A 23,761-nucleotide genomic window follows, 5' to 3' on the forward strand; every position below is an offset into this window, starting at 1 on the left:
TCACGAGAATAACTAGTAAAACTGAAGTTACAGAGAAGCGTCAACTTAATCATTAATCATGTTACACACAGCTGGTATATGTAATATATAATATATAGATATAGATATGGATATAACGCAAGATTATTGCAAGATACCTTCGGTTCTACTGTCAGTGAACTCGGCGAGTGAACTGGGTGGCGGTGGGGTCGTTCGCACAGACTTTGTCACGATTGTGGTGACGGAGTGCCGTGTGCGAGGCTCGGGGTGCCCTACCCTGCTTACTGTCTCTACTACTGTCCCTACTCTACGCGAATTGTTCGAATCGTCCGCGGCCGCCTCCTTACCCGGACTAACCTTTTTCTGTGGAATGCGAGATACTTTCTTAACGCTAACTGTCTCGGTTAAATGCTCGACGCCACCGGACGTTTCCGGCCTGCCAGCTACCTCGGACTTACGGACTACCCCCTTAGGACTCTCACTTGTGCGTCTTGTTCCTACTCTATCACCGGCTCTTTTCGTTTCCACTGACGTTTCTGTAACTTTGCCTGTCCTCTTAGTGACAGGCGAAGCTTTATCCGCGGTTTTTGTGTCCGCTGGTAATTTTGTCGCCTTCGGGGGAGTGACGCTCTTCCTTGCGGCTTTAACGGCGTCGACAGATTTGGTCTTCGCGTCTGCTGTCGATTTAGATTTATCTTTTGCTTGAGCGAGATCGCTCTTAGCGCGAGCTTCCTCCGCGGTTGCCTCCTGCTTGGTCTCTTCCAGGAACTCCTTCATGTCATCCGTCACGTCTTCTACCGCATGCTTGGCGGTCTTCACCACGCCTGATAGAAAACCGCCTGCTTTTTGCTTGACCTTTGTAGCTTCCTTCGCAGTTTTGTCCTTTGCAGTCTCCGCTGTACTGGCGACTGCACCCGCGCCAACTGCTAGCTTCCCTTTGACCGCTCGTGCGTCTTCCTTCGCTTCGCCCACAACAGCGTCTTTGGTGCGTTTAGTCTTTTGCGTCACATCTTGACCGGCGGACTTAACTTTCTCGCCAGCTTGCGACACACTATGCCCTATCTTGCTTCCCGCTGCTTTTACAGTGGAGATCGTTTTGCTCTTCGCACCTTTTATGCTGGAAAGGCTCTTTTCTTTGACGTCCTTCGCGCTCTTTGCAGTTTTATCTGTAGCGGTTTTAATCTCACCAACGGCTTTACCCTTCGCTTGTCCAAGTTCTTTCAATCTTGTCGCCGCGGCCTCTTTAGCAAGCGCTTCATCAGCAGCTGCTTCCTGCCTGGTTGTTTCCAGAAAGTCCTTCACATCGTCAGAAACTTTCTTTCCTGTCTGTTTCACATCGTGAATAGCTCCAGACAGGACATCTGAACTCTGGTCTTTCGCATGTTTGGCGTCTTTCACAAGTTTGTCCTTGGCCGCTTTGGCGCCGTCAGCGTGTTCTTTTATTTCTTTATCGACACTTCTTCTGGCATCCTTTATACCATGTGTAATATCCGTGGCTTTGGATTCTATTTTCTCACCGACTTTCTTCGTTTCAGTCGCCAGCTTATCAACTGCGATCTTCGTGGTGTCTGCTGCTTGAACTACTGTCTCGGAAATTTTATCTTTAGCCTCCTTGACATCAGCTGCCAATTCTTTCTTAACGTCCATTGCACTATCGACAACAGCATCTTTCTTGTGTTCCAATTTCTTCAAACTAGCCGCAGTAGTTTCTTTAGCACGAGCTTCTTCCAATTTTGCCTCATATTTCGTCTCGTCCAGAAATTCCTTAACATCGTCCTTTGCACTCCCGACAGCGTGTTTTGCGCCTTTAACAATTCCTGAGAGAAAACCGGATCCCTTTTCTTTAGCTTTCTTTGCTTCTTTAGTTGCCTTAGCCTTAGCTGCTCCAGTATCATCGGTCACGGTTTCGACTCCCGCTGCCAATTTCTCTTTTACCTTTTTCGTATCATCCTGTACTTCCTTAACAACGACATCTTTGGTATCTGCAACTCCTTGAGCAACAACTCGCGCAGTAGAATCCAGTTTTTCACCAGCTTCTTTCATTTCTGAGGTTACTTTGTCTTTAGCAGCTTTACCTGCATCAGCAACTTTCTGAATATCTTCTGAAACTTTCTCAGTTATTTTGTCTTTCGTATCTTTCGCTGCTGCAACAGTCTTATCCTTGGCATCTTTTACTTCGGCAACAACTTGATCAGTTGCATCTTTTACACCAGTAACAACTGCATCTTTTTTATGTTCTAATTCCTTCAATCCAGACGCTACTGCTTCTTTAGCACGAGCTTCTTCCAGTTCTGCCTCGTGTTTCGTTTCATCTAGAAACTCTTTAACATCGTCTGTTGCGCTTTCAACGGAATGTTTGGCACCTTTAAATATTCCCGATAGAAAACCAGATCCCTTTTCTTTAGCTTTTTTCGCACTTTTAACCACCTTATCTTTATCATCTTTAATATCTTGCGCAACATCTACCGCGGTTGTTTCTATTTTTTCGCCAATCTTCTTTGTCTCCGATACGAATTTTTTACCAGTTGCTTTCGTGGTGTCAGTAATCTTTTGAGCATCTTTGGAAGCGTCATCAGTAATTTTATCCTTTTGATCTTTTATGGCAGAAACTGTTTTATCCTTTGCATCTTTCACGTCAGCTATAGTTTTATCTATAACTTCCTGGACTCCGGTGACTGTAGCGTCTTTCTTGTCTTTCAAGTCTTTGAGACCCGCGGCTGCTTTTTCTTTGGCATGGTCTTGTTCTAATAAAGCTTCCTTTTTCGTTTCATCCAAAAATTCTTTGACGTCGTCAGTGACATCATCTACAGCGTGTTTTGTACCTTTAAATATACCCGATAGAAAACCAGATCCCTTTTCCTTAGCTTTTTTAACTTCTTTAGTTGTCTTATCTTTCGCGGCATCAGCCCCATCGGTCACGGTTTCGACTCCCGCTGCCAATTTCTCTTTCACTTTTTTTGTGTCATCCTGTACTTCCTTAACAACTGCATCTTTGGTATCTGCAACTCCTTGGGTAACAGCTCGCACTGTCGAATCCAGTTTTTCTCCAGCTCCTTTCATTTCTGAGGTTACTTTGTCTTTAGCAACTCCACCCGCATCAGCAACTTTCTGAATATCTTCCGAAACTTTCTCAGTTATTTTATCTTTCGTATCTTTCGCTGCTGCAACAGTTTTATCCTTGGCATCTTTTACTTCGGCAACAACACGATCAGTTGTATCTTTTACACTAGTAACAACCGCATCCTTTTTATGTTCTAATTCCTTCAATCCAGCCGTTGCTGCTTCCTTAGCACGAGCTTCTTCCAGTTCTGCCTCGCGTTTCGTTTCATCTAGAAACTCTTTGACATCATCTGTTGCGCTTTCCACAGAATGCTTGGCGCCTTTAAATATGCCAGACAGAAAACCAGATCCTTTCTCCTTTGTTTTCTTTGCACCTTTGACCGCTTTTTCCTTAACAGTCTCAGCACTTTCAGTCACAGCTTCAACTCCAGCAGTCACTTTTTCTTTCACCATTTTTACATCATCTTTAACTTCTTTAATGGTTGCATCTTTTGCATGTGAAACTCCGTGCGCAACATCTTGTGCTGTTGTATCCAATTTTTCACCAACTTTCTTCATCTCTGATGCTACTTTGTCCTTAGCAGCTTCGCCAGCATCAGCAGCTTTCTGAACGTCTTCCGAAACTTTCTCAGTTATTTTTTCTTTGGTATCTTTCGCTGTGGCGACAGTCCTATCCTTGGCATCTTTTACTTCAGTGACAGCTCGATCTGCTGTGTCTTTTACGCCGCTGACAACAGCATCCTTCTTATGCTCCAATTCCTTCAATCCGGCAGCTGCTGCTTCTTTAGCGCGGACTTTTTCCAACTCTGCATCATGTTTTGTTTCATCTAGAAATTCTTTAACATCATCTGATGCGTCTTCTACAGCGTGTTTCGCACCTTTGAAGATTCCGGAGAAGAAACCAGTTGTTTTTTCCTTAGCTTTCTTTGCTTGTTTTGTCGCTTTATCTTTTGTACTATCCACAGCTTCTGCCGCAGCATCAGCTCCTGCTGCCAATTGTTCTTTCACTAATTTTGTGTCTTCCTTTGTCTCTTTAACCGCTGCATCTTTAGTGTCCCTAGCAGCTTGCGCAATATCCGTCGTGGTTTCTTCTATCTTCTCACCGACCTTCTTCGTTTCCGTTACTACTTTCTCGCCGGCTGCTTTCGTGGTGTCAGCAATCTTCTGCGCATCTTTAGAAACTTCCTCTACAATTTTATCTTTCTTGTCCTTCATGGCAGCGACTGTTTTATCCTTCGCATCTTTTGCATCGGAAATAGCTTTCTCTGTAGCTTCTTGAATTCCTGTAACGACAGCATCTTTTCTATCCTTTAAATCCTTGAGATCTGCGGCAACTTCTTCCTTAGCACGTTCCTTTTCTAAAGAAGCTTCTCTTTTCGTGTCATCCAAAAATCCCTTGACGTCATCGGATACATCTTCCGCAGCGTGTTTCGCACCTTTGAAGATACCTGAGAAGAAACCAGCTGTCTTTTCTTTAGCTTTCTTCGTTTCTTTCGTTGCTTTTTCCTTTGCACTATCGATAGATTCTGCAGCAGCATCAGCACCTGAAGCTAATTTTTCTTTCGCTATTTTTGTATCATCCTTTATCTCTTTAACTGCTGCATCTTTAGTATCTTTGGCAGCTTGTGCAACTTCTGCCGCGGTATCTCCTATTTTTTCACCAATCTTCTTTGTTTCTGCTGTTACTTTCTCCCCAGCTGCTTTCGTAGTATCGGCAACTTTATGAGCATCTTTTGATACTTGCTTGACAACTTTATCCTTTTTATCTTTTATTACAGAGACTGTTTGATCTTTTGCATCTTTCGCTTTATCTACAGCTTCTTGTACTTCACTGACGACAGTATCTTTCTTGTCTTTCAGGTCTTTCACACTCGCAGCAGCTTTTTCCTTGATACGTTCTTCTTCCAGCGCAACTTCCTTTTTAGTCTCATCCATAAACTCTTTAACATCGTCAGCTGCATCTTCTACGGCGTGTTTCGCACCTTTGAAGATACCAGAAAAGAAGCCAGTGGTTTTATCTTTAACTTTCTTTGTTTCTTTCGTCACTTTTTCCTTTGCACTGTCTGCAGTTTCTGCAGTAGTTTCGGCAGCTGCAGCCAATTTTTCTTTCACTAATTTTGAATCTTCCTCCACTTCTTTAACTGCTACATCTTTAGTGTCCTTGACAGCTTGCACAACATCCGCCGTGGTTTCTTCTATCTTTTCACCAACTTTTTTTATTTCCGCTGCTACTTTCTCATCAGCTGCTTTTGTTGTGTCAGCAACTTTCTGAGCATCTTTTGATACTTTTTCCACAATTTTATCTTTCTTGTCTTTCATTGCAGAAATTGTTTTATCCTTTGCATCTTTCACATCGGTGATAGCTTTGTCTGCGGCCTCTTGAACTCCAGTAACAATAGCGTCTTGCTTATCCTTCAAATCTTTGAGACCTGTGGCAACTTCTTCCGCAGCACGTTCCTTTTCTAATGAAGCTTCTCGTTTTGCTTCTTCCAAAAATTTCTTAACGTCATCAGTTGTGTCTTCTACGGCGTGCTTTCCCCCTTTAAATATGCCAGAAAAGAAACGACCTGTCTTTTCCTTTGCTTTTTTAGCTTCTTTTGTGGCTTTATCTTTTATGCCATCCGCACCTTCCGCAACGGCATCAGCACTTGCAGCTAATTTTTCTTTAACTTTTTTTGTATCCTCCTTCACTTCTTTAACCGCTGCATCTTTAGTGCCTTTAGCAGCCTGCGCAATCTCTTCTATCTTTTCACCGACTTTCTTTGTTTCTGCTTCTACTTTTTCACCTACAGCTTTCGTCATATCGGCAACTTTCTCAGCATCCTTCGAAACCTTCTCTTCAATTTTATCCTTTTTATCTTTGACAGCAGAAATTGTTTTATCTTTCGCATCTTTCACATCAGCAATGGCTTGGTCAGCACTTTCTTGAACTTCGGTTGTAATAGCATCCTTCTTATCCTTTAGATCCTTCAATCCTGTAGTGACCTTCTCTTTGGCATGTTTTTCTTCCTTTTCAGCTTCTTTCTTTGTCTCATCCAAGAATTCTTTAACATCGTCTGTCGCATCTTCTACAGCATGTTTCGTACCTTTGAAGATGCCAGAGAAGAAACCAGTTGTTTTCTCTTTAGCTTTCTTCGCTTCCTTTGTCGTTTTTTCCTTTGCACTGTCTGCAGCTTCTGAAGCAGCATCAACACCTGCAATCAATTTCTCTTTCACTAATTTTGTATCGTCTTCTACTTCTTTAACTGCTGCATCTTTAGTATCTCTAGCAGCTTGTGCAACGTCCGCAGCGGTGTCTCCTATCTTTTCACCGATTTTCTTTGTTTCCTCTGCTATTTTCTCACCGGCGGTTTTCGTGGTGTCGGCAACTTTCTGCGCATCTTTGGATATTGCCTCAACAACTTTATCCTTTTTGTCTTTTACAGCGGCAACTGTTTTATCTTTTACATCTTTTGTCTTATCTACAACTTCTTGAACTTCACTAACAACTGCATCTTTTTTGTCTTTCAAATCTTTCAACCCCGCAGCAGCTTTTTCTTTGACACGTTCTTCTTCCATTTCAGCTTCTTTCTTCGTTTCGTCCAAGAATTCTTTAACGTCGTCTGTGGTATCTTCTACTGCGTGTTTTGCGCCCTTAAATATCCCGGAAAAGAAACCACCTGTTTTCTCCTTAGCTTTCTTCGCTTCTTTTGATGCTTTATCTTTTACACTATCTACAGCTTCTGCAGCTACGTCAGCACCTGCTGCTAATTTTTCTTTTGCTATTTTTGTATCTTTCTTTACCTCTTTAACTGTTGCATCTTTAGTATCTTTAACAGCTTGTGCAACGTCTGTCGCGGTATCGTCTATTTTTTCGCCGATTTTCTTTGTTTCTTGTACTACTTTCTCACCGGCGGCTTTCGTGGTGTCTGCAACTTTCTGCATATCTTTAGACACTTCCTCGACCATTTTATCCTTTGTATCTTTTACTGCAGAGACTGTTTTATCCTTAGTATCTTTTGCTTTATCTACGGCTTCTTGAACTTCACTGACGATAGTATCTTTTTTGTCTTTCATGTCTTTTAGTCCCGCAGCAGCCTTTTCTTTGACACGTTCTTCTTCCTTTTCGGCTTCCTTCTTCGTCTCGTCTACAAATTCTTTTACCTCATCAGATACTTCGTCTGCAGCATGCTTTGCACTCTTAAATATTCCTGAAAGGAAACCGCTACCTTTTTCCTTAGCTTTCTTTGATTCCTTAGTTATTTTGTCTTTCATAGTCGCAGCACTTTCTTGAATAGTATCACCGCTTGCTTTGATTTTCTCCTTTGCTGCTTGTACATCTTCTTTCACTTCCTTCACCACGCTATCCTTAGCATCTGCAACACCTTGCGTGACATCATCAACAACGTGCTTAGTATCTGTAATTACTTTCTCGCCTGTCGCTTTAGTGGCGTCAATGGTCTTCTCGATTTGATCACCTATTTTGTCAGTGACACGATCCTTTGCTTCTTTTGTGTCAGCAACCATACTGTCAGTCTTGTGTTTCAGATCTTTGAGTTCAGCTTCCGCTGCCTCTTTAGCGTGTGCTTGTTCTAAAGCTGCTTCCTTTCTCGTTTCGTCCAGGAACTCTTTTACATCATCCACTGCGCTATCAACGGAATGTTTCGATCCTCTAAATATTCCCGAAAAAAAGCCACTAGCCTTATCCTTAGCTTTTTTCGCTTCTTTACTAGCCTTATCTTTAGTAACTTCTGCAGAATCTGAAACAGATTCAGCTGTGGCAGTTAACTTTTCCTTTATAACTTTAGCATCTTCTTTTACTTCCGCAATAACTGCATCTTTAGTATCCTTCGCATCACGTCCCACATCTGCCACGGAAGTTTGTACTTTTTCAGCTACTTCCTTGGTCTTTGTGACTACGTCATCATGAGCTGTTTTCAAATCATGTGCAGCTTTGTCTATACCTTTGGCAGCCGTATCTGTCAGCTTATCTTTTGTATCTCTCATAGAAGAAACTGTTTTATCCTTGGCATCTTTCGCATCCTCAATAGCTTTGTCCGCGATATCCTTAGCACCATGTACTGCATCGTCCTTCTTCCGTTTTATCTCCTCCAATTTATCAGCAGCTTCCTTTTTCGTGTCGCTTACATGCTCCTTTACATCTTCAGATACCTCTTCTGCAGTGTGTTTCGCACCTTTGAATATACCGGAAAAGAAACCACTTGTTTTTTCTTTCGCCTTTTTCGCCTCTTTCGTTGCTTTATCTTTAGCACTGTCCGCAGCTTCTGCGGCTGCGTCGGCACCTGCTGCTAATTTTTCTTTCGCTATTTTTGTATCTTCCTTTATCTCTTTAACTGCTGCATCTTTAGTATCTTTAGCAGCTTGTGCAACGTCTGCAGCGGTGTCTCCTACCTTTTCGCCGATTTTCTTTGTTTCTGCTACTACTTTCTCACCAGCTGCTTTCGTAGTATCGGCAATTTTATGTGCATCTTGTGACACTTGCTTGACAATTTTATCCTTTTTGTCTTTTACCGCAGAAGCTGCTTTATCTTTTGTATCTTTCGCTTTATCTACAGTTTCCTGTACTTCACTGACGACTGTATCTTTTTTGTCTTTCAGATCTTTTAGTTCCGCAGCTGCTTTCTCTTTGATACGTTCTTCTTCCTGTTCAGCTTCTTTCTTCGTTTCATCCAAGAATTCTTTAACGTCTTCTGTCGCATCCTCTACGGCGTGTTTCGCGCCTTTGAAGATTCCGGAGAAGAAACCAGTTGTTTTTTCTTTAGCTTTCTTCGCTTCTTTCGTCGCTTTATCCTTTGCACCGTCCACAGCTTCCGCAGCTGCGTCAGCGCCTGCTACTAATTTTTCTTTTGCTATTTTTGTATCTTCCTTTATCTCTTTAACTGCTGCATCTTTAGTATCTTTAGCAGCTTGTGCAATGTCTGCAGCGGTGTCTCCTACCTTTTCGCCGATTTTCTTTGTTTCTGCTGCTACTTTCTCACCAGCTGCTTTCGTAGTATCGGCAACTTTATGCGCATCTTTTGATACTTGCATGACAACTTTATCCTTTTTATCTTTTACTGCAGAGACTGTTTTATCTTTCGCATCTTTCGCTTTATCTACAGCTTCTTGTACTTCACTAACAACTGCATCTTTTTTGTCTTTCAGATCTTTCAGTTCCGCAGCAGCCTTTTCCTTGGCACGCTCTTCTTCCATTTCAGCTTCTTTCTTCGTTTCATCCAAGAATTCTTTGACATCGTCTGTCGTATCTTCTACGGCGTGTTTTGCACCCTTAAATATCCCGGAAAAGAAGCCACCTGTTTTCTCCTTAGCTTTTTTCGCTTCTTTCGATGCTTTATCCTTTGCACCGTCCACAGCTTCTGCAGCCGCGTCAGCTCCTGCTGCTAATTTTTCTTTCGCTATTATTGTATCTTCCTTTATCTCCTTAACTGTTGCATCTTTAGTATCTTTAGCAGCTTGTGCAACGTCTGCCGCAGTATCTCCTATCTTTTCACCGATTTTCTTTGTTGCTTCTGCTACTTTCTCACCGGCGGCTTTTGTAGTGTCGGCAACTTTCTGCGCATCTTTGGAGATTTCCTCGGCAACTTTATCCTTTTTGTCTTTTATAGTAGCAACTGTTTTATCCTTCACATTCTTTGCATCGGAGATAGCTTTATCTGTGGTTTCTTGAATTCCTGCAACGACAGCATCTTTTCTGTCCTTCAAATCCTTAAGATCTGCGGCACCTTCTTCTTTCATTCTTTCTTTTTCTAATGATGCTTCTCTTTTTGTTTCATCCAAAAATTCTTTAACATCGTCAGTTGTATCGTCTACGCTGTGTTTCGCGCCTTTAAATATGCCAGAAAGAAAACCACTGGTTTTTTCTTTCGCCTTCTTTGCTTCCTTTGTTGCTTTATCTTTTGCACCTTCCGCAGCTTCTGCAACAGCACTAGCATCTGCTGTCAATTTCTCTTTTATTTTCTTCGTGTCCTTTTTCACTTCTTTAACTGCTACATCTTTAGTATCCTTGGCAGCTTGCGCAATGTCTGCAGCGGTGTCTTCTATCTTTTCACCGACTTTCTTCGTTTCTGCTGCTACTTTTTCACTGGCCGCTTTCGTAGTGTCTGCAACTTTCTGTGTATCTTTGGAAATTTCCTCGACAATTCCATCTTTCTTGTCTTTCACTGCGGACACTGTTTTATCCTTTACATCTTTTACTTTATCAACAGCTTTATCTACAGCTTCTTGAACTTCACCAACGACAGTATCTTTTCTGTCTTTCAGATCTTTTAGATCCGAAGCAATTTGTTCTTTAGCACGTTCTTCTTCCAACGCAGCTTCCTTCTTAGTCTCATCCATAAATTCTTTAACATCCTCAGTCGTTTCTTCTACGGCGTGCTTCGCTCCTTTGAAAATGCCAGAGAAGAAACCAGTTGTTTTTTCCTTAGCTTTCTTTGCTTGTTTCGTCGCTTTATCTTTCGTACTATCCACAGCTTCTGCAGCAGCATCGGCTCCTGCTGCTAGTTTTTCTTTACTTAATTTCGTATCCTCTTTTATTTCTTTAACCGCAGCATCTTTAGTGTCCTTAGCAGCTTGTGCAATATCCATCGTAGTTTTTTCTATCTTCTCACCGACTTTCTTAGCTTCCGCTGCTACTTTCTCGCCGGCTGCTTTTGTTGTATCAGCAACTTTGTGGGCATCCGTCGAAAGTTCTTTCACAATTTTATCTTTCTTATCTTTTACCGCGGAAACGGTTTTATCTTTGGCTTCTTTTACATCAGTGAGAGCTACATCTGTGACTTGATGAACTTCGCTTACGACTGTGTCTTTTGTATCCTTTAGGTCTTTAAGACTAGCAGCAACTTCTTCCTCAGCACGTTCCTTTTCTAAAGAAGCTCCTCTTCTGGTCTCGTCCAAAAATTTCTTTACGTCATCAGATACGTCGGATACATCTTCAGCAGCGTGTTTCGCGCCTTTGAAAATTCCGGAGAAGAAACCAGTTGTTTTCTCTTTAGCTTTTTTGGCTTCTTTCGTCGCTTTATCCTTTGCATCGTCCACAGCTTCTGCAGCTGCGTCAGCGCCTGCTGCTAATTTTTCTTTCGCTATTTTTGTATCTTCCTTTATCTCTTTAACTGCTGCATCTTTAGTATCTTGAGCAGCTTGTGCAATATCTCCAGCGGTGTCTCCTACCTTTTCGCCAATTTTCTTAGTTTCTGCTGCTACTTTCTCACCAGCTGCTTTCGTAGTATCGGCAACTTTATGCGCATCTTTTGATACTTGCTTGACAACTTTATCCTTTTTATCTTTTACTGCAGAGACTGTTTTATCTTTCGCATCTTTCGCTTTATCTAGAGCTTCTTGAACTTCACTAACAACTGCATCTTTTTTATCTTTCAGATCTTTCAGTTCCGCAACAGCCTTTTCTTTGGCACGTTCTTCTTCCATTTCAGCTTCTTTCTTCGTTTCATCCAAGAATTCTTTGACGTCGTCTGTCGCATCTTCTACGGCGTGTTTCGCGCCCTTAAATATCCCGGAAAAGAAGCCACCTGTTTTCTCCTTAGCTTTTTTCGCTTCTTTCGATGCTTTATCCTTTGCACCGTCCACAGCTTCCGCAGCTGCGTCAGCGCCTGCTGCTAATTTTTCTTTTGCTATTTTTGTATCTTCCTTTATCTCTTTCACTGCTGCATCTTTAGTATCTTTAGCAGCTTGTGCAACGTCTGCCGCGGTATCTCCTATCTTATCGCCGATTTTCTTTGTTTTTTCTGCTACTTTCTCACCGGCGGCTTTTGTGGTGTCGGTAACTTTCTGCGCATCTTTAGATACTTCCTCGACAATTTTATCCTTTGCGTCTTTTACTGCAGAGACTGTTCTATCCTTTGTGTCTTTTACTGCAGAGACTGTTTTGTCTTTTGCATCTTTCGCCTTATCTAGAGCTTCTTGAACTTCACTAACAACTGCATCTTTTTTGTCTTTCAGATCTTTCAGTTCGGCAGCAGCCTTTTCCTTGGCACGTTCTTCTTCCATTTCAGCTTCTTTCTTCGTTTCATCCAAGAATTCTTTGACGTCGTCTGTCGCATCTTCTACAGAGTGCTTCGCACCCTTAAATATCCCGGAAAAGAAGCCACCTGTTTTCTCCTTAGCTTTTTTCGCTTCTTTCGATGCTTTATCTTTTGCACTATCTACAGCTTCTGCAGCTGCTTCAGCACCTGCCGCTAATTTTTCTTTCGCTATTTTTGTATCTTCCTTTATCTCTTTAACTGTTGCATCTTTAGTATCTTTAGCAGCTTGTGCAACGTCTGCCGCAGTATCTCCTATCTTTTCACCGATTTTCTTTGTTGCTTCTGCTACTTTCTCACCGGCGACTTTTGTAGTGTCGGCAACTTTCTGCGCATCTTTGGAGATTTCCTCGGCAACTTTATCCTTTTTGTCTTTTACTGCAGAGACTGTTTTGTCTTTTGCATCTTTCGCCTTATCTAGAGCTTCTTGGACTTCACTAACAACTGCATCTTTTTTATCTTTCAGATCTTTCAGTTCCGCAGCAGCCTTTTCCTTGGCACGTTCTTCTTCCATTTCAGCTGTTTTCTTTGTTTCATCCAAGAATTCTTTGACGTCGTCTGTTGCATCTTCTACGGCGTGTTTCGCGCCTTTAAATATCCCGGAAAAGAAGCCACCTGTTTTCTCCTTAGCCTTTTTCGCTTCTTTCGATGCTTTATCCTTTGCACCGTCCACAGCTTCCGCAGCTGCGTCAGCGCCTGCTGCTAATTTTTCTTTTGCTATTTTTGTATCTTCCTTTATCTCTTTCACTGCTGCATCTTTCGTATCTTTAGCAGCTTGTGCAATGTCTGCAGCGGTGTCTCCTACCTTTTCGCCGATTTTCTTTGTTTCTGCTGCTACTTTCTCACCAGCTGCTTTCGTAGTATCGGCAACTTTATGCGCATCTTTGGATACTTCCTTGACAACTTTATCCTTTTTATCTTTTACTGCAGAGACTGTTTTGTCTTTTGTATCTTTCGCCTTATCTAGAGCTTCGTGAACTTCACTAACAACTGCATCTTTTTTATCTTTCAGATCTTTCAGTTCCGCAGCAGCCTTTTCTTTAGCACGTTCTTCTTCCATTTCAGCTTCTTTCTTCGTCTCGTCCAGAAATTCTTTAACGTCATCTGTTGCATCTTCTACAGTGTGTTTTGCGCCTTTGAAAATGCCGGAAAAGAAACCAGTTGTTTTTTCTTTAGCTTTCTTCGCTTCTTTTGTAGCTTTTTCTTTTGTGCCATCGACAGTTTCTGCGGCTACCTCAGCACCTGCAGTCAGTTTTTCTTTTACTATCTTTGTATCCTCCTTTATTTCTTTTTCTGCTGCATCTTTAGTATCTTTAGCAGCTCGTGTTACATCGGCTACGGTATCTTCTATTTGTTCACCAATTTTTTTCGTTTCTGCTGCTACTTTTTTACCGGTGCCTGTCGTGGTCTCAACAATTTCCTGCGTATCTTTAGATACTTGCTTGACAACTTTATCCTTTTTGTCTTTTACAACAGCAACTTTTTTATCCTTTGCATCTTTTGGTTTATCTACTGCTTCTTGCACTCCACTGACGATAGTATCTTTTTTGTCTTTCAGATCTTTTTGTTCCGCAGTAGCTTTCTCTTTGATGCGTTCTTCTTCCATTTCCGCTTCTTTCTTCGTCTCATCCAAGAATTCTTTAACGTCGTCTGTAGCATCTTCCACGGCGTGTTTCGCGCCTTTGAATATTCCCGATAGGAAGCCTGATCCTTTCTCTTTTGCCTTCTTTGTTTCCTTAGTTGCTTTGTCTTTTGCAGCTTCAGCGCTGTCGACGACGTCACGTGTTTTTTCCTCCACCTTTTTGATTATAGCGTCTTTACCGTCCTTGATGGCTTTATCGGCTTCTGTTGTAATTACGATATTCTGTTCAATTTTCTTTATCTCCGTTGCCAACTTGTCTTCCTTATCTTTCGCTTCAGTTGAAGCTTTATCTTTAGACTCTAATTCGCTCATTATATTTGCCATATTCCGTGAATCCTCCAGGAATTTTGCAGTCGCTTCTCGTAATTCGTCGTGGCTACTGTCCGGCAATTCGAGTGACGGTGTCTTCTCTTTAGACCTACTCCTCGATCTGGAACTCCTTCCTTGCTTAGGACTTCTAAATATACCGAAAATGCCGCCTTTTTCCTTTTCGACAACTTCATTCTCAGGAATAATAGATTTTTTCATTTCCTCGTCTATAGGCGGAGTTTTGGTAACACTCTCCGATATCTTTTCTCCAAGTTGCTGTTGGAGGTTCTCCGCCATCTGTCTCGTATCTTCCAGAAGTTTCGCCGTTGCCAATCGAACTTCCTCGTCTCCGCTATCGAAAGAAGTCTCCTTCGAAGAACTCTGCTCTCGGGATCTACTTCTCTTCTTACTCTTCAATTTCGGGCTCTTAAACATGCCAAAAAAGCCGCCTTTTTCTTTAAAATCTTCGCCTGACTCTTTTTCTGTTTCGGGTGCTTTTGGCTCTGGCGTCTCGGATTTTATCTCTGCAGCAGATTTTTCAGCGTCCTTTTTCTGGTCCTTTTGAACTTTCTCTTTGTCAACATCCGTTTTTCCGTTTACCTCTTCGTGTATAATCTTCTCGATTTTCATTGTAGATTGAACAACATCGTAAGATTTACCGATTTTATCTGCAGGCGTATCAGCATCGTAATGAGTGCTCGATACGAAAGTGCGTACTTCTTCTTTGGGAGTAATTTTTGCATCATCGCTTTTGTACACGATCGGTAATGCGCTAATGTCAGCAGCCTTTCGCGTGTCATCCAAAAGCTTCTCTGTCACGGCTCTGATTTCCTCATCGCCGCTGTCGAGGGACGTTTCTTTCGATTTGGCGAGTTTCTTGTCCTTGGACTTTGGACTTCTGAAGATGCCAAAGAAGCCGCCCTTCTCCTTTACTTGATCTTCTTCCTTTTCATCATCCTTACTGGGTGCCTGCTCATCCTTTGGCGCAACGATCTTTTCATCTGGTTTGCTTTTAGTAACTTCGATGATTTTTGCGCCGGTCTTCGTAGTCTTCTCCGCTTCTTTTTCAATTACACTAGGCACTTCAACAATTTTAGAAGCTTCTGCCTCTTTTTCCTTTTCCTTCATTTGTAGTTCTAGCAGATCCTCGTTTTCTTTCGCGATTGCTGCTAGCTTTTTCTTCTCTTTCTTCGCGATTTGTTCTGTACTCTCTTTAGGTTTCTCGACGTGAATAGCAGGTACGGATCCATCTTCGTCCTTTTTAGATTTACTCTTGAATAGACTCGAGAAGAAGCCCGTTTTGTCTTTGCCGTCATCGTCACTCTCGGCAGCCTCTGCTTTCTTGTCTTCTTTCTCCGCTGGCTTGGCAAGACCTTCGTAAGGTGCATGCATGCCCGCAGCGATTCGTCTGGAATCCTCCAAAAATTCCGCGGTAGCCAATCTCACATTAGGTGCGATTGTGATTTCCGGTAGTCTGCTGTCAAAATGCGAGTCCGTCACTTCGCTAGAAGGAAGTTCTGGCTGCTGTTCTGAGACTTTTGTTAGAACAGCCTTCGACTCTTCATCGCCACTGTCAAAGGACGTATCCTTCGAACCTTTCTTGCCTCTCTTCAATTTGGAGCCTTTGAAAATTCCCGCAAATATTCCGCCGCTTTTATCCTTCGTTTTCTTCGTCTCTTCGTCTGATTTTTCTTCCGTGCTGTCTGCCGCATGCTGCACGCTGTAAACATCCTCATAAGCCGATGTTTTTACAGTCTTCGTATCTTTATCCTTTTCCTTGTCTTTATTTTTATCCTTGTCCGCGGAAGTTTTCGCGTCTGGCTTCTTCTGATCAGTTCGGACTACAGTTTCTACCTTTACTGTCTTTCGCGTAACATCCGCACCCTGAGCTAACTTTTCGTCAACTTCCTTACCCTCCTTAGACAGTTTCTCCTTCTCACTGACAACGTCTTTTTTATCGGGGGAAACGATTACCGTTTCTTTCGTGGTCACGGTCTTAGTCGGTGTATGTTTTACTAGTGTAGTTTTAGTAACTATCGTCTGACCTACTTTCTGATCGCCACTAACGGAAACTACTGTTTTCGAAGTGCTAACTTTGGGATCCGGCGTCCCACCGCGACGCTGCTTAATCATCGGCGGCTCGATACTAGGGACTTCCTCCGATTTGGGAACGAAACCTTTCGGCTCGACAGCCGTTTGATCTAAGTGAACGTTAATTACAGTTTGACCTAACGCACCCCGCGCCTCTTTACTGTCCCGCGCGTCATCATCACAAACCACCGACCACCCTTCCTTCGCTAACTTCCCCTTCTCTTTCTCAGCGTCTGCTATTACACCTGTTAATTAAGTATAATACATTTTAGGCATCTGTATACGTGATAGCAAAATAAAGGAACACAATTTTATTGTCAATTTCGTCATCATTAGTGTAAGCTGGCTCGCTCTTTGATTGCTCTTTTGATTGAACTGCGGTTAGACTGTAGTAGTGTGGTTTTGTGCGTGGAGTGTATGTGCTGTGGAGCAGCCATCTTCTCACTACATCGTCATATACGCAAGGCAAGTGTGCGATTCAAGAAGTAAGAAGGAGAAGTAACATCAAATTGCTACCAACAATTAATGCGTGGTGCAACGATACATACGTACTTGGACTTTTATAATAAATTGCATTGAAACGTTCTCAGTAGCTTGCAACTTTGATAAATGTATCTCTGTGATAGTATTTCGATTAGTACAACATTAACTATATGAAATGAACGCTGAAGATACCAAAATGAAGCTGTTAGAGAATATATGAACAACAGTAGTGTATTCAGCTTCACAAAGAACTCTTGATTACGGTTTTAAACCAGGAACAACAGTCAACTGCAATTAGTGCAGACTTTAGCAATTTTTAATCTATCAGCTGAGGCAAACGGAACGATAATCTAATGGTCTACGCGACAACGTCTAGTGATCTTTTCTAATGACAGCTGCTCCGTGCGCGCACACAATTGGGCCACACATATTGGCCATTCATGCAACGCCAAATAATTGCAGCGAAACCTTGCTGAAATAAATTAATCTAAAAGTGTTCGCGGAGTATTAAGGATATTAGTGGGGATGATTAAATGAGGTATAAAAATTATTGTATAAATATATAAGTAATAGCTGCTTGAGATAGGCCGAGATAAAATAATCCGTTATATATTAAAGTATAAAAGCAAGCTGGTAAAATTCCGAAGATATCCGCATTGGCTTCCAGAACCTGTGAGTGGACGGTGTCAGAGAGACAAATGTTTAGTGCACACGTACGTTATTTGCGCACCGCAAAACGTACTGTGTTCTTTATTAAGCTGAGACAAATTTATGCATTGACGTGACTCGTGTCCAGAATCATTATGTCATAATAACAATAACAATATTCCTTATTCATGTATTAGTGTTTATTCGACCGCAACGTTTCGCTGAAATAAGATCGTGCACATTGTTGATTGGATACTTACGTAAAAATTAAAGCTTGCTTCACAAACGACGATAACAAGTCACAAGTGAAAATTCAATGTACAAAATAGATAGATTAGCATTGAAGTATATCTACTTAAAAACTACGTTCTTGGCATATAGTTTCTATACGCCGATGTAATTAAATAAGTAATTACATGTGCATTACGACATAATTGCATAACGGTGATACGTATTATTTAAAAAATAAGGAAACAATCGTCTATAAGAAGGTATAAGAAGATTCACCGATAGTATCATTGAGAGAAAAGACAGTAATGCCAAACGCGCAAACAAATGTATAAAGCTATTCGAGAAATAGTAATTGTACATCTCGTGCATTGCTCGAAAGTCTTTTTAAGCGAGCACATTTCATAACTATGAACACGATGTCACTAAAGGAAAATGTAGATCTCCGATCTAGCGAGGTCTATAGCGAGTCCGGCGAAACGCAGTTCGTCGACAGATGGTTAATACGAGTAAGTCGATCCCCTTAGGATCAAGCGTGCGCCCGCAGCATTAATCCAATCATGCTGCTGATTTTTAAGTATATGTATGTAAGAATGCGTGGTTCCGCATTTGGCGACGTAGCTCCGCTAAAACTCGATTAACGATTGCCGGTTCTTTTTGCCAGTAGTAGTAAGCACGGCCCCTCAACCCACCATTCATTCTAATCGCTTTCAAGCTCACTTACCAGAGACTATCTTGTTGGCATCGGCGATCGCTTTCTGGCGTTTTTTCTCCGGATCGTCCAGTTCGTCGCGCGACTTTTTGCTCATCGTGTCGGTCGAGTGGCATTTGTGCTCAAGGTAATCAGCCATCATGTCGCCGAGCTCTTTCTCGTCGCTCGCGTATTTGTCTTTGATGGGGGTCGAGGTTCCGTTGAATACAGTGCCGTTTGTGATTGTGATGTGCTCTTTGGCTGTGAAGTGCAGAAAATGCGTAAACGAAGAGACACAGAGGTAACACGAGCTGATGTGAGACGTTGCATGACGAATATAACGGATATACGTGGCCGCAGTAAGATTGCCCGGCAAAGCGTTGACTAATACGTTTTCTAGGTAAGCACGAATAAAAATGTGTGTTCGTTTCTGTGTATTTGACATAATAACTAAAACACGCGTTGTGGCGTGGCGTGCATCATTCATTCACAGTAGAATTGTGAGCCGTGACGTCACATTTTTCATTGCAGTATGTATTGTAGTATAATGGAAGGAAATGTAGTATAATATTGAATTATTTCTTACAAATTGTATATGTAATGTTAAAACGCAATGCAAGAGCGAGTAGTGAAAAAAGATTAAACTTTGTTATAGATATTGTTGTTATACTCACGTTTATCGCGTGTGATACTGAGATCCTCGATTGATTCAGAGTCCTGGAACAAAGAGAGAATTGCGTTTTATCTCGGTGATTATAAGAATCCCACGCTCATAGACAAGTAGTTATTTCAGTAAATTATACTGTTATGTATAAGCCTTTTGACTGTTGCAGCATACATAAAAGAGCTATTAAGAGATATAAAGTGGACGGATTGTATCTTCTTCAATTGTACTCAATAATAGTGTGCGCTAGATAACAAGAATAAGGTCAAGCGACAAAATAGCATCTCTTGTTTTGTCACATGTTGATTGGAATTACATTACAATTATGCATGCAAATTCTTCTAGATTTGCATAAGATGCGCACCTTCATTCTATCAGGCTCTTCGTAATCAGGGTCCATCTTAGGATCCATAGTTGCATCACGGCGAAGTGACGTGTTTCTCGATGGCCCCAATTCCTCCTTCAATGAATCAAATCCTGGCTGATCCAGTCTGACTCTCGCCACAGCTTTTTCAACGTCGTCAGTCACTAACTCAACATTGAAGATACATTTATTCACTATATCTTCTCGTCCAATTTTATTCAGAGCCTTTTCCAATGTGTTTCCTACAAATACAGAATAACGCGTGACATTTCAATCAATTAATAGGAAAAATTTACATAAAAGTGTAAATTCAATATATTATAAATATTTATTGTAATATATTTAATATTTGAAATTGTTTTATATATATTTTGAATAATACAAGTGTCAATAAGTTTTAAAAGCAACAACATATTATCGATATTCGCATCGTCTAAATTTATAGCCAATAAATATGCTCATTCGTTTTTTTTTAATTTTGCACAGACCTGAATGTATCGCACATTGTGGACGTAAGCAAGGGTATCTTCGAAATATTAACAGGAGCTCGCTCGTGTAATGATTCTGATTTTCGTATTCCTGATATAAAGTTATAAACATCGTTTTCTTTTTCTATATTTTTTTTCGTTAGAATCGAATTAATTAAAATCTAAGGAAACAGTGCTCTTGAAAAAATGTATTACTCCATCGTAGGAATGTCGGGATATTAAATAATCTCGATAATATAGATTCAGCGATACAAATAATTGGGCGATTTGTCAAACCGGTACAAATAAAAAAGCGGCGGAGAACACTTGGATTTTAATCACTTTCACTGCGCGGCTGCCGATCACGTACTGCGGAATCACGACCGCTTGTTATTTCTGCCGATTGCAGAAACATCGCGAGTTATGTGCGAGTCAATGCCATTAGCGGGAAGGAAGGAGAGGGAACGCGAAGCGTGTAGACTTATGTCAGGCATAATAATGCTCAGTGAGATCATCACATATCTACGTTGCTAAGAGAGATTCCTCACGCCTGACTCAACTATAGCGCGCGTGTCTAATTAATTGACCTTGCTAGGAAACTGGTTTTTTAAAGGTTACCGAGACAGCTACCGCAATTCTCATTCACCAAAAATTAATACGCTACGCTAGTTCGGTGATGTAAAGATAAATAAATTGCGTAATGCCTGTGGACTCACCTGTGGCTTTGTTTCCACTGTTTTGCCAGATTTTGAACATGGCAGCGGCCTGTTGCGCAGGTTTGTCAGGGTATTCTTGTTTTATTAGGGCCACGTCGTTGGATGGGATATTCAACTCTTCCGCTAATGATTCCCAATCTTTATCCAATAGATTAGCGATGTCTGTTAAACGGATAGTCGCTCTGTGTATAGCATCTGGTCTGCCTGAAAATTCGTTAATATTCGTTTGTTTTTTCGTAAACTAGAAAACGTAACAAACGTAACAAACGTAACAAACGTCATTGAAAAGTTAATTTTCATTTTATTATATCACATATTATTGTTCACGTACTTATTCCACCATCGCGTAGGAAACTGTAGTTCTTCGACAATTCCAATAAATCGAGCTCGGAGATCGCAGTATCCGGGGAAATCTTTTCCGGTAGCAAAATGTTTAGCGTGCATATTGGCGTTTGCGGCAGTTCACCCCTCGGAACCTTGGGTTCGCCCATAAACATGATTCGACCCATCATATCCGCGGCATCCGGATCTTTTATTCTCGCCGTGAACGGAACTCTATTTTCCTTGAAACCTTTGAACCCTAGCTCCAGCTGTTCACCAGTTTTCAGAACAGGTACGAGATTTCCCGAAAATTCCATATATTGCGGTTTTCCTTCAAGAACCTGCAGCATTAAGTAAGATTTAACGAACGCTTTGAACGCTTTGCAATCTGCACTTCTATTGCCGACAGTTACCTCAACGTCTCTACTTTTTGCAACTTCCGTGAAATGTTCCTGGTGCTCCAAAGTTTTGTCCTCTTTGTCGTCCGTCATACAGAACACACGCAGTCTCGCTTCCAATGGATCTATCCGTTTCGCAAACACTACGAACCTATCATAAAGTAAGCATTAAATAGTTGTTTCCTGTATAATTTGCACCTGTGTAATTTATCACTGAAAGTCCATATGTCACGTTACATCAGTCGAAACGTACTTAGCCATGAAAGGCACGTGTGTTGCGTGCGTGTAGAGATCCGTGGCCATTTTTGTGGCGTCGAGAACGTTACGGCAGTCCATCAACCAGAAGCGGGCGGAAACTGTGGTGGTGAAGGAGACGCAATCTTTCACAAAGGTCAACGGCGTCGAGCCTGTGACATCCTCCCAGACTGCCCGAGTCTGACCCCCTGAACGACATACATGCCAAGTCCAATAACATTATTAAAATATGTCCGTGTTGCAAATGCGCAGGTGACAAAAGTGAAATATGTGTGATATATTTTCGCACGACCGATATTAAATACGAGCGGTTCACAATTCGAATACGAATCAGTGCCTGCGAGTAAAAATAATGCTGGATATATTAATAATCGATAATTATCAGCCCGGGGAAATTTTGCATTTAAAAACGGTCGCTGTAAGTGCGTTGTTGTCAAGTGCTTTTTATCAATGTGTGAGTGTAATATAAAGTTGTACATGGCTGACCGAATGATAATGCTTGCAAAATTAAGAGGAAGCGTTATATGTGAAATGTGTAGAAAGCAATCGTAGGTGTATGGATTTCAGATAATAATTCAGTGACAAGTAGAGAAAATAATATTACAAAATATTAATCAAGGTGTTTGTATGGAAAAAAGTGATTAAAGTAACAACATTAAATGAAAAGAAAGATAAGAAGACAGACACAATTATATCTTATTTCTCGAAATGATTTAGGAATATTAATAGAAATACCGTGATATTTAAAATATTTTCAACAGTTTGTAAGTAAAACAAACTTAAATGTGATAGTATTCAGTGTAATATTGTCTGTAATATTGTTATGACATTAAATCTTCTAGATTAGATGATTGGGTATTATAGAGGATATTACAAAATCTAATGTGTATATAAATATATACATATGTATATGTATATACACATACATAATGGGTACAATTTACATTTTATATAAATCACTAATAATGCGATTACCAGACAAACGAATGTGCTGAAACAAAAACTTGAAAGTTAACTCTTAACATTGGGCTAGGTATATATAGTAAAATGTTATCTACTTTAATTGATAATCCATACCTAAATGACTCAATCCTAACAATATGCAAGCATTAACAATGAATCACAACAAGATATGTATACAGTAATGAGATACTCAACAAAATGTTTCTATGAAACATGCAGCTACCATCTCCCTTTTAAATCTCTATCCGAAGGTCCTCGGGACATTTCTCGAAAATACGATAGACGACCAAAAAAAATCGTTTAGGACAAAACATATGACACGTCTCCCAACATTCACATACACAAATCGACTTTCTCCGTCTTGAGTGAAACTTTCACTCCGGAGCATCTTTACACGTTGGTGCAAGTTACGAATCGTACAGACTGTTTACCATACTAAACATAGACAAATTGCAAAAGTGCTGCTACCATTTAAGCAATCTTATCGTGCAACGTACGATACTTGGTTCGCAGTCCCGAGCAACCTGAGAACAAACGAGATAGTCTACCGACTGCGTTCATGCCTGCTAAACTACAATAAACCGATACCCGAATGCGCAATAACGTAAGTTTGGCAAGAGCGTATACATGTGTACGCCAAAGTATATGCGGCGTACAATATTAATTTCAGCAGTTTATCGGTAAGAGATTCTCCAGTAAGACGGTACGCTGCTCTACAATGTTACGTGCAAGCATATATTACCAGTTATGCTGCACAGCAGTCTCAGAGTCGGCGCGTCTCCGGAATACTGATTGATCATGCCTTTATTGGCCGCCTGTGGTACTGGAATAGTTAAAGTTATCGGCTTGTGGAACTTCCTTCGTCTCGGCTCGACGGTAACGATGGGCGACACGGCTACTCTGTTTCCGAGTAACTTCGCCACGAGATCCGCCGGTATAGGATGCGCCTGTATGCAACAATAACTTTAGTGAGTACAATAAACTCGTGGAAAGATGTGCCTCCGAAGAATATTATATTATATATAATATTATAAATTATTTATTTTTACTTTTTGTATCGAAGATATCTACTTTCAATCTCTTAATTTATGGAGGCGTAGACGATTAAGAATTTTTACGAGATTTAAATGAGCAATTCCTGTCGTGAGTAATCGAATCTAAATGCTAATGATGCAGATGAGTTAATAAATATAACATATTCAATCGACGAAAGGAAACGGACAAATACCTGCAGACCGACTCTGATTTTTTTAGTAAGGGCCGCTTGCGGGAAGACAGCTTGTACTTGTGGTACAGCGGACGACGACACGGTGCCGCCTTCGGGGCCAACCGCGTGGACCTCCTGCCGGATACGAGTTACCACCGCGAAGTAATGTGGGAAATCTACAGTGAGTATCCTCACGATACGAGACGTCTGGAGATCTTCTAGCTGGCTTAGCTCTGGAAAGGT

The 23,761-nt window shown here is 41.2% G+C and overlaps 1 protein-coding gene across 12 annotated transcripts in view; it reads right to left on the reverse strand.

Annotated features, from left to right (window-relative positions):
- The window catches only part of LOC105565752 (microtubule-associated protein futsch-like), a 100,043-nt gene that overhangs the window by 11,098 nt on the left and 65,184 nt on the right, over positions 1-23,761 (reverse strand). For 11 of the 12 annotated variants that reach the window (XR_001009219.1, XR_001009218.1, XR_001009217.1 and 8 more), the window contains 10 exons: positions 23,540-23,751; positions 23,054-23,258; positions 21,347-21,536; positions 21,109-21,244; positions 20,706-21,036; positions 20,375-20,578; positions 19,192-19,433; positions 18,838-18,880; positions 18,197-18,424; positions 138-16,358 (listed from right to left, as the gene is read on the reverse strand). Coding sequence is in view for 3 of the 12 variants with exons in the window: in XM_012019197.1 (XP_011874587.1) it covers positions 138-16,358; positions 18,197-18,424; positions 18,838-18,880; positions 19,192-19,433; positions 20,375-20,578; positions 20,706-21,036; positions 21,109-21,244; positions 21,347-21,536; positions 23,054-23,258; positions 23,540-23,751 (18,012 nt within the window). In the remaining 9 variants the exon portion in view is untranslated. The remainder of the gene's footprint in view (positions 1-137; positions 16,359-18,196; positions 18,425-18,837; positions 18,881-19,191; positions 19,434-20,374; positions 20,579-20,705; positions 21,037-21,108; positions 21,245-21,346; positions 21,537-23,053; positions 23,259-23,539; positions 23,752-23,761) is intronic. The other variant, XR_001009220.1, reaches the window with a different exon arrangement.

The sequence above is a fragment of the Vollenhovia emeryi genome, unplaced genomic scaffold (assembly GCF_000949405.1).
Source record: "Vollenhovia emeryi isolate VEMERY1.0 unplaced genomic scaffold, V.emery_V1.0 DF939149.1, whole genome shotgun sequence".
NCBI classification, from domain to species: Eukaryota; Metazoa; Arthropoda; class Insecta; order Hymenoptera; family Formicidae; genus Vollenhovia; species Vollenhovia emeryi.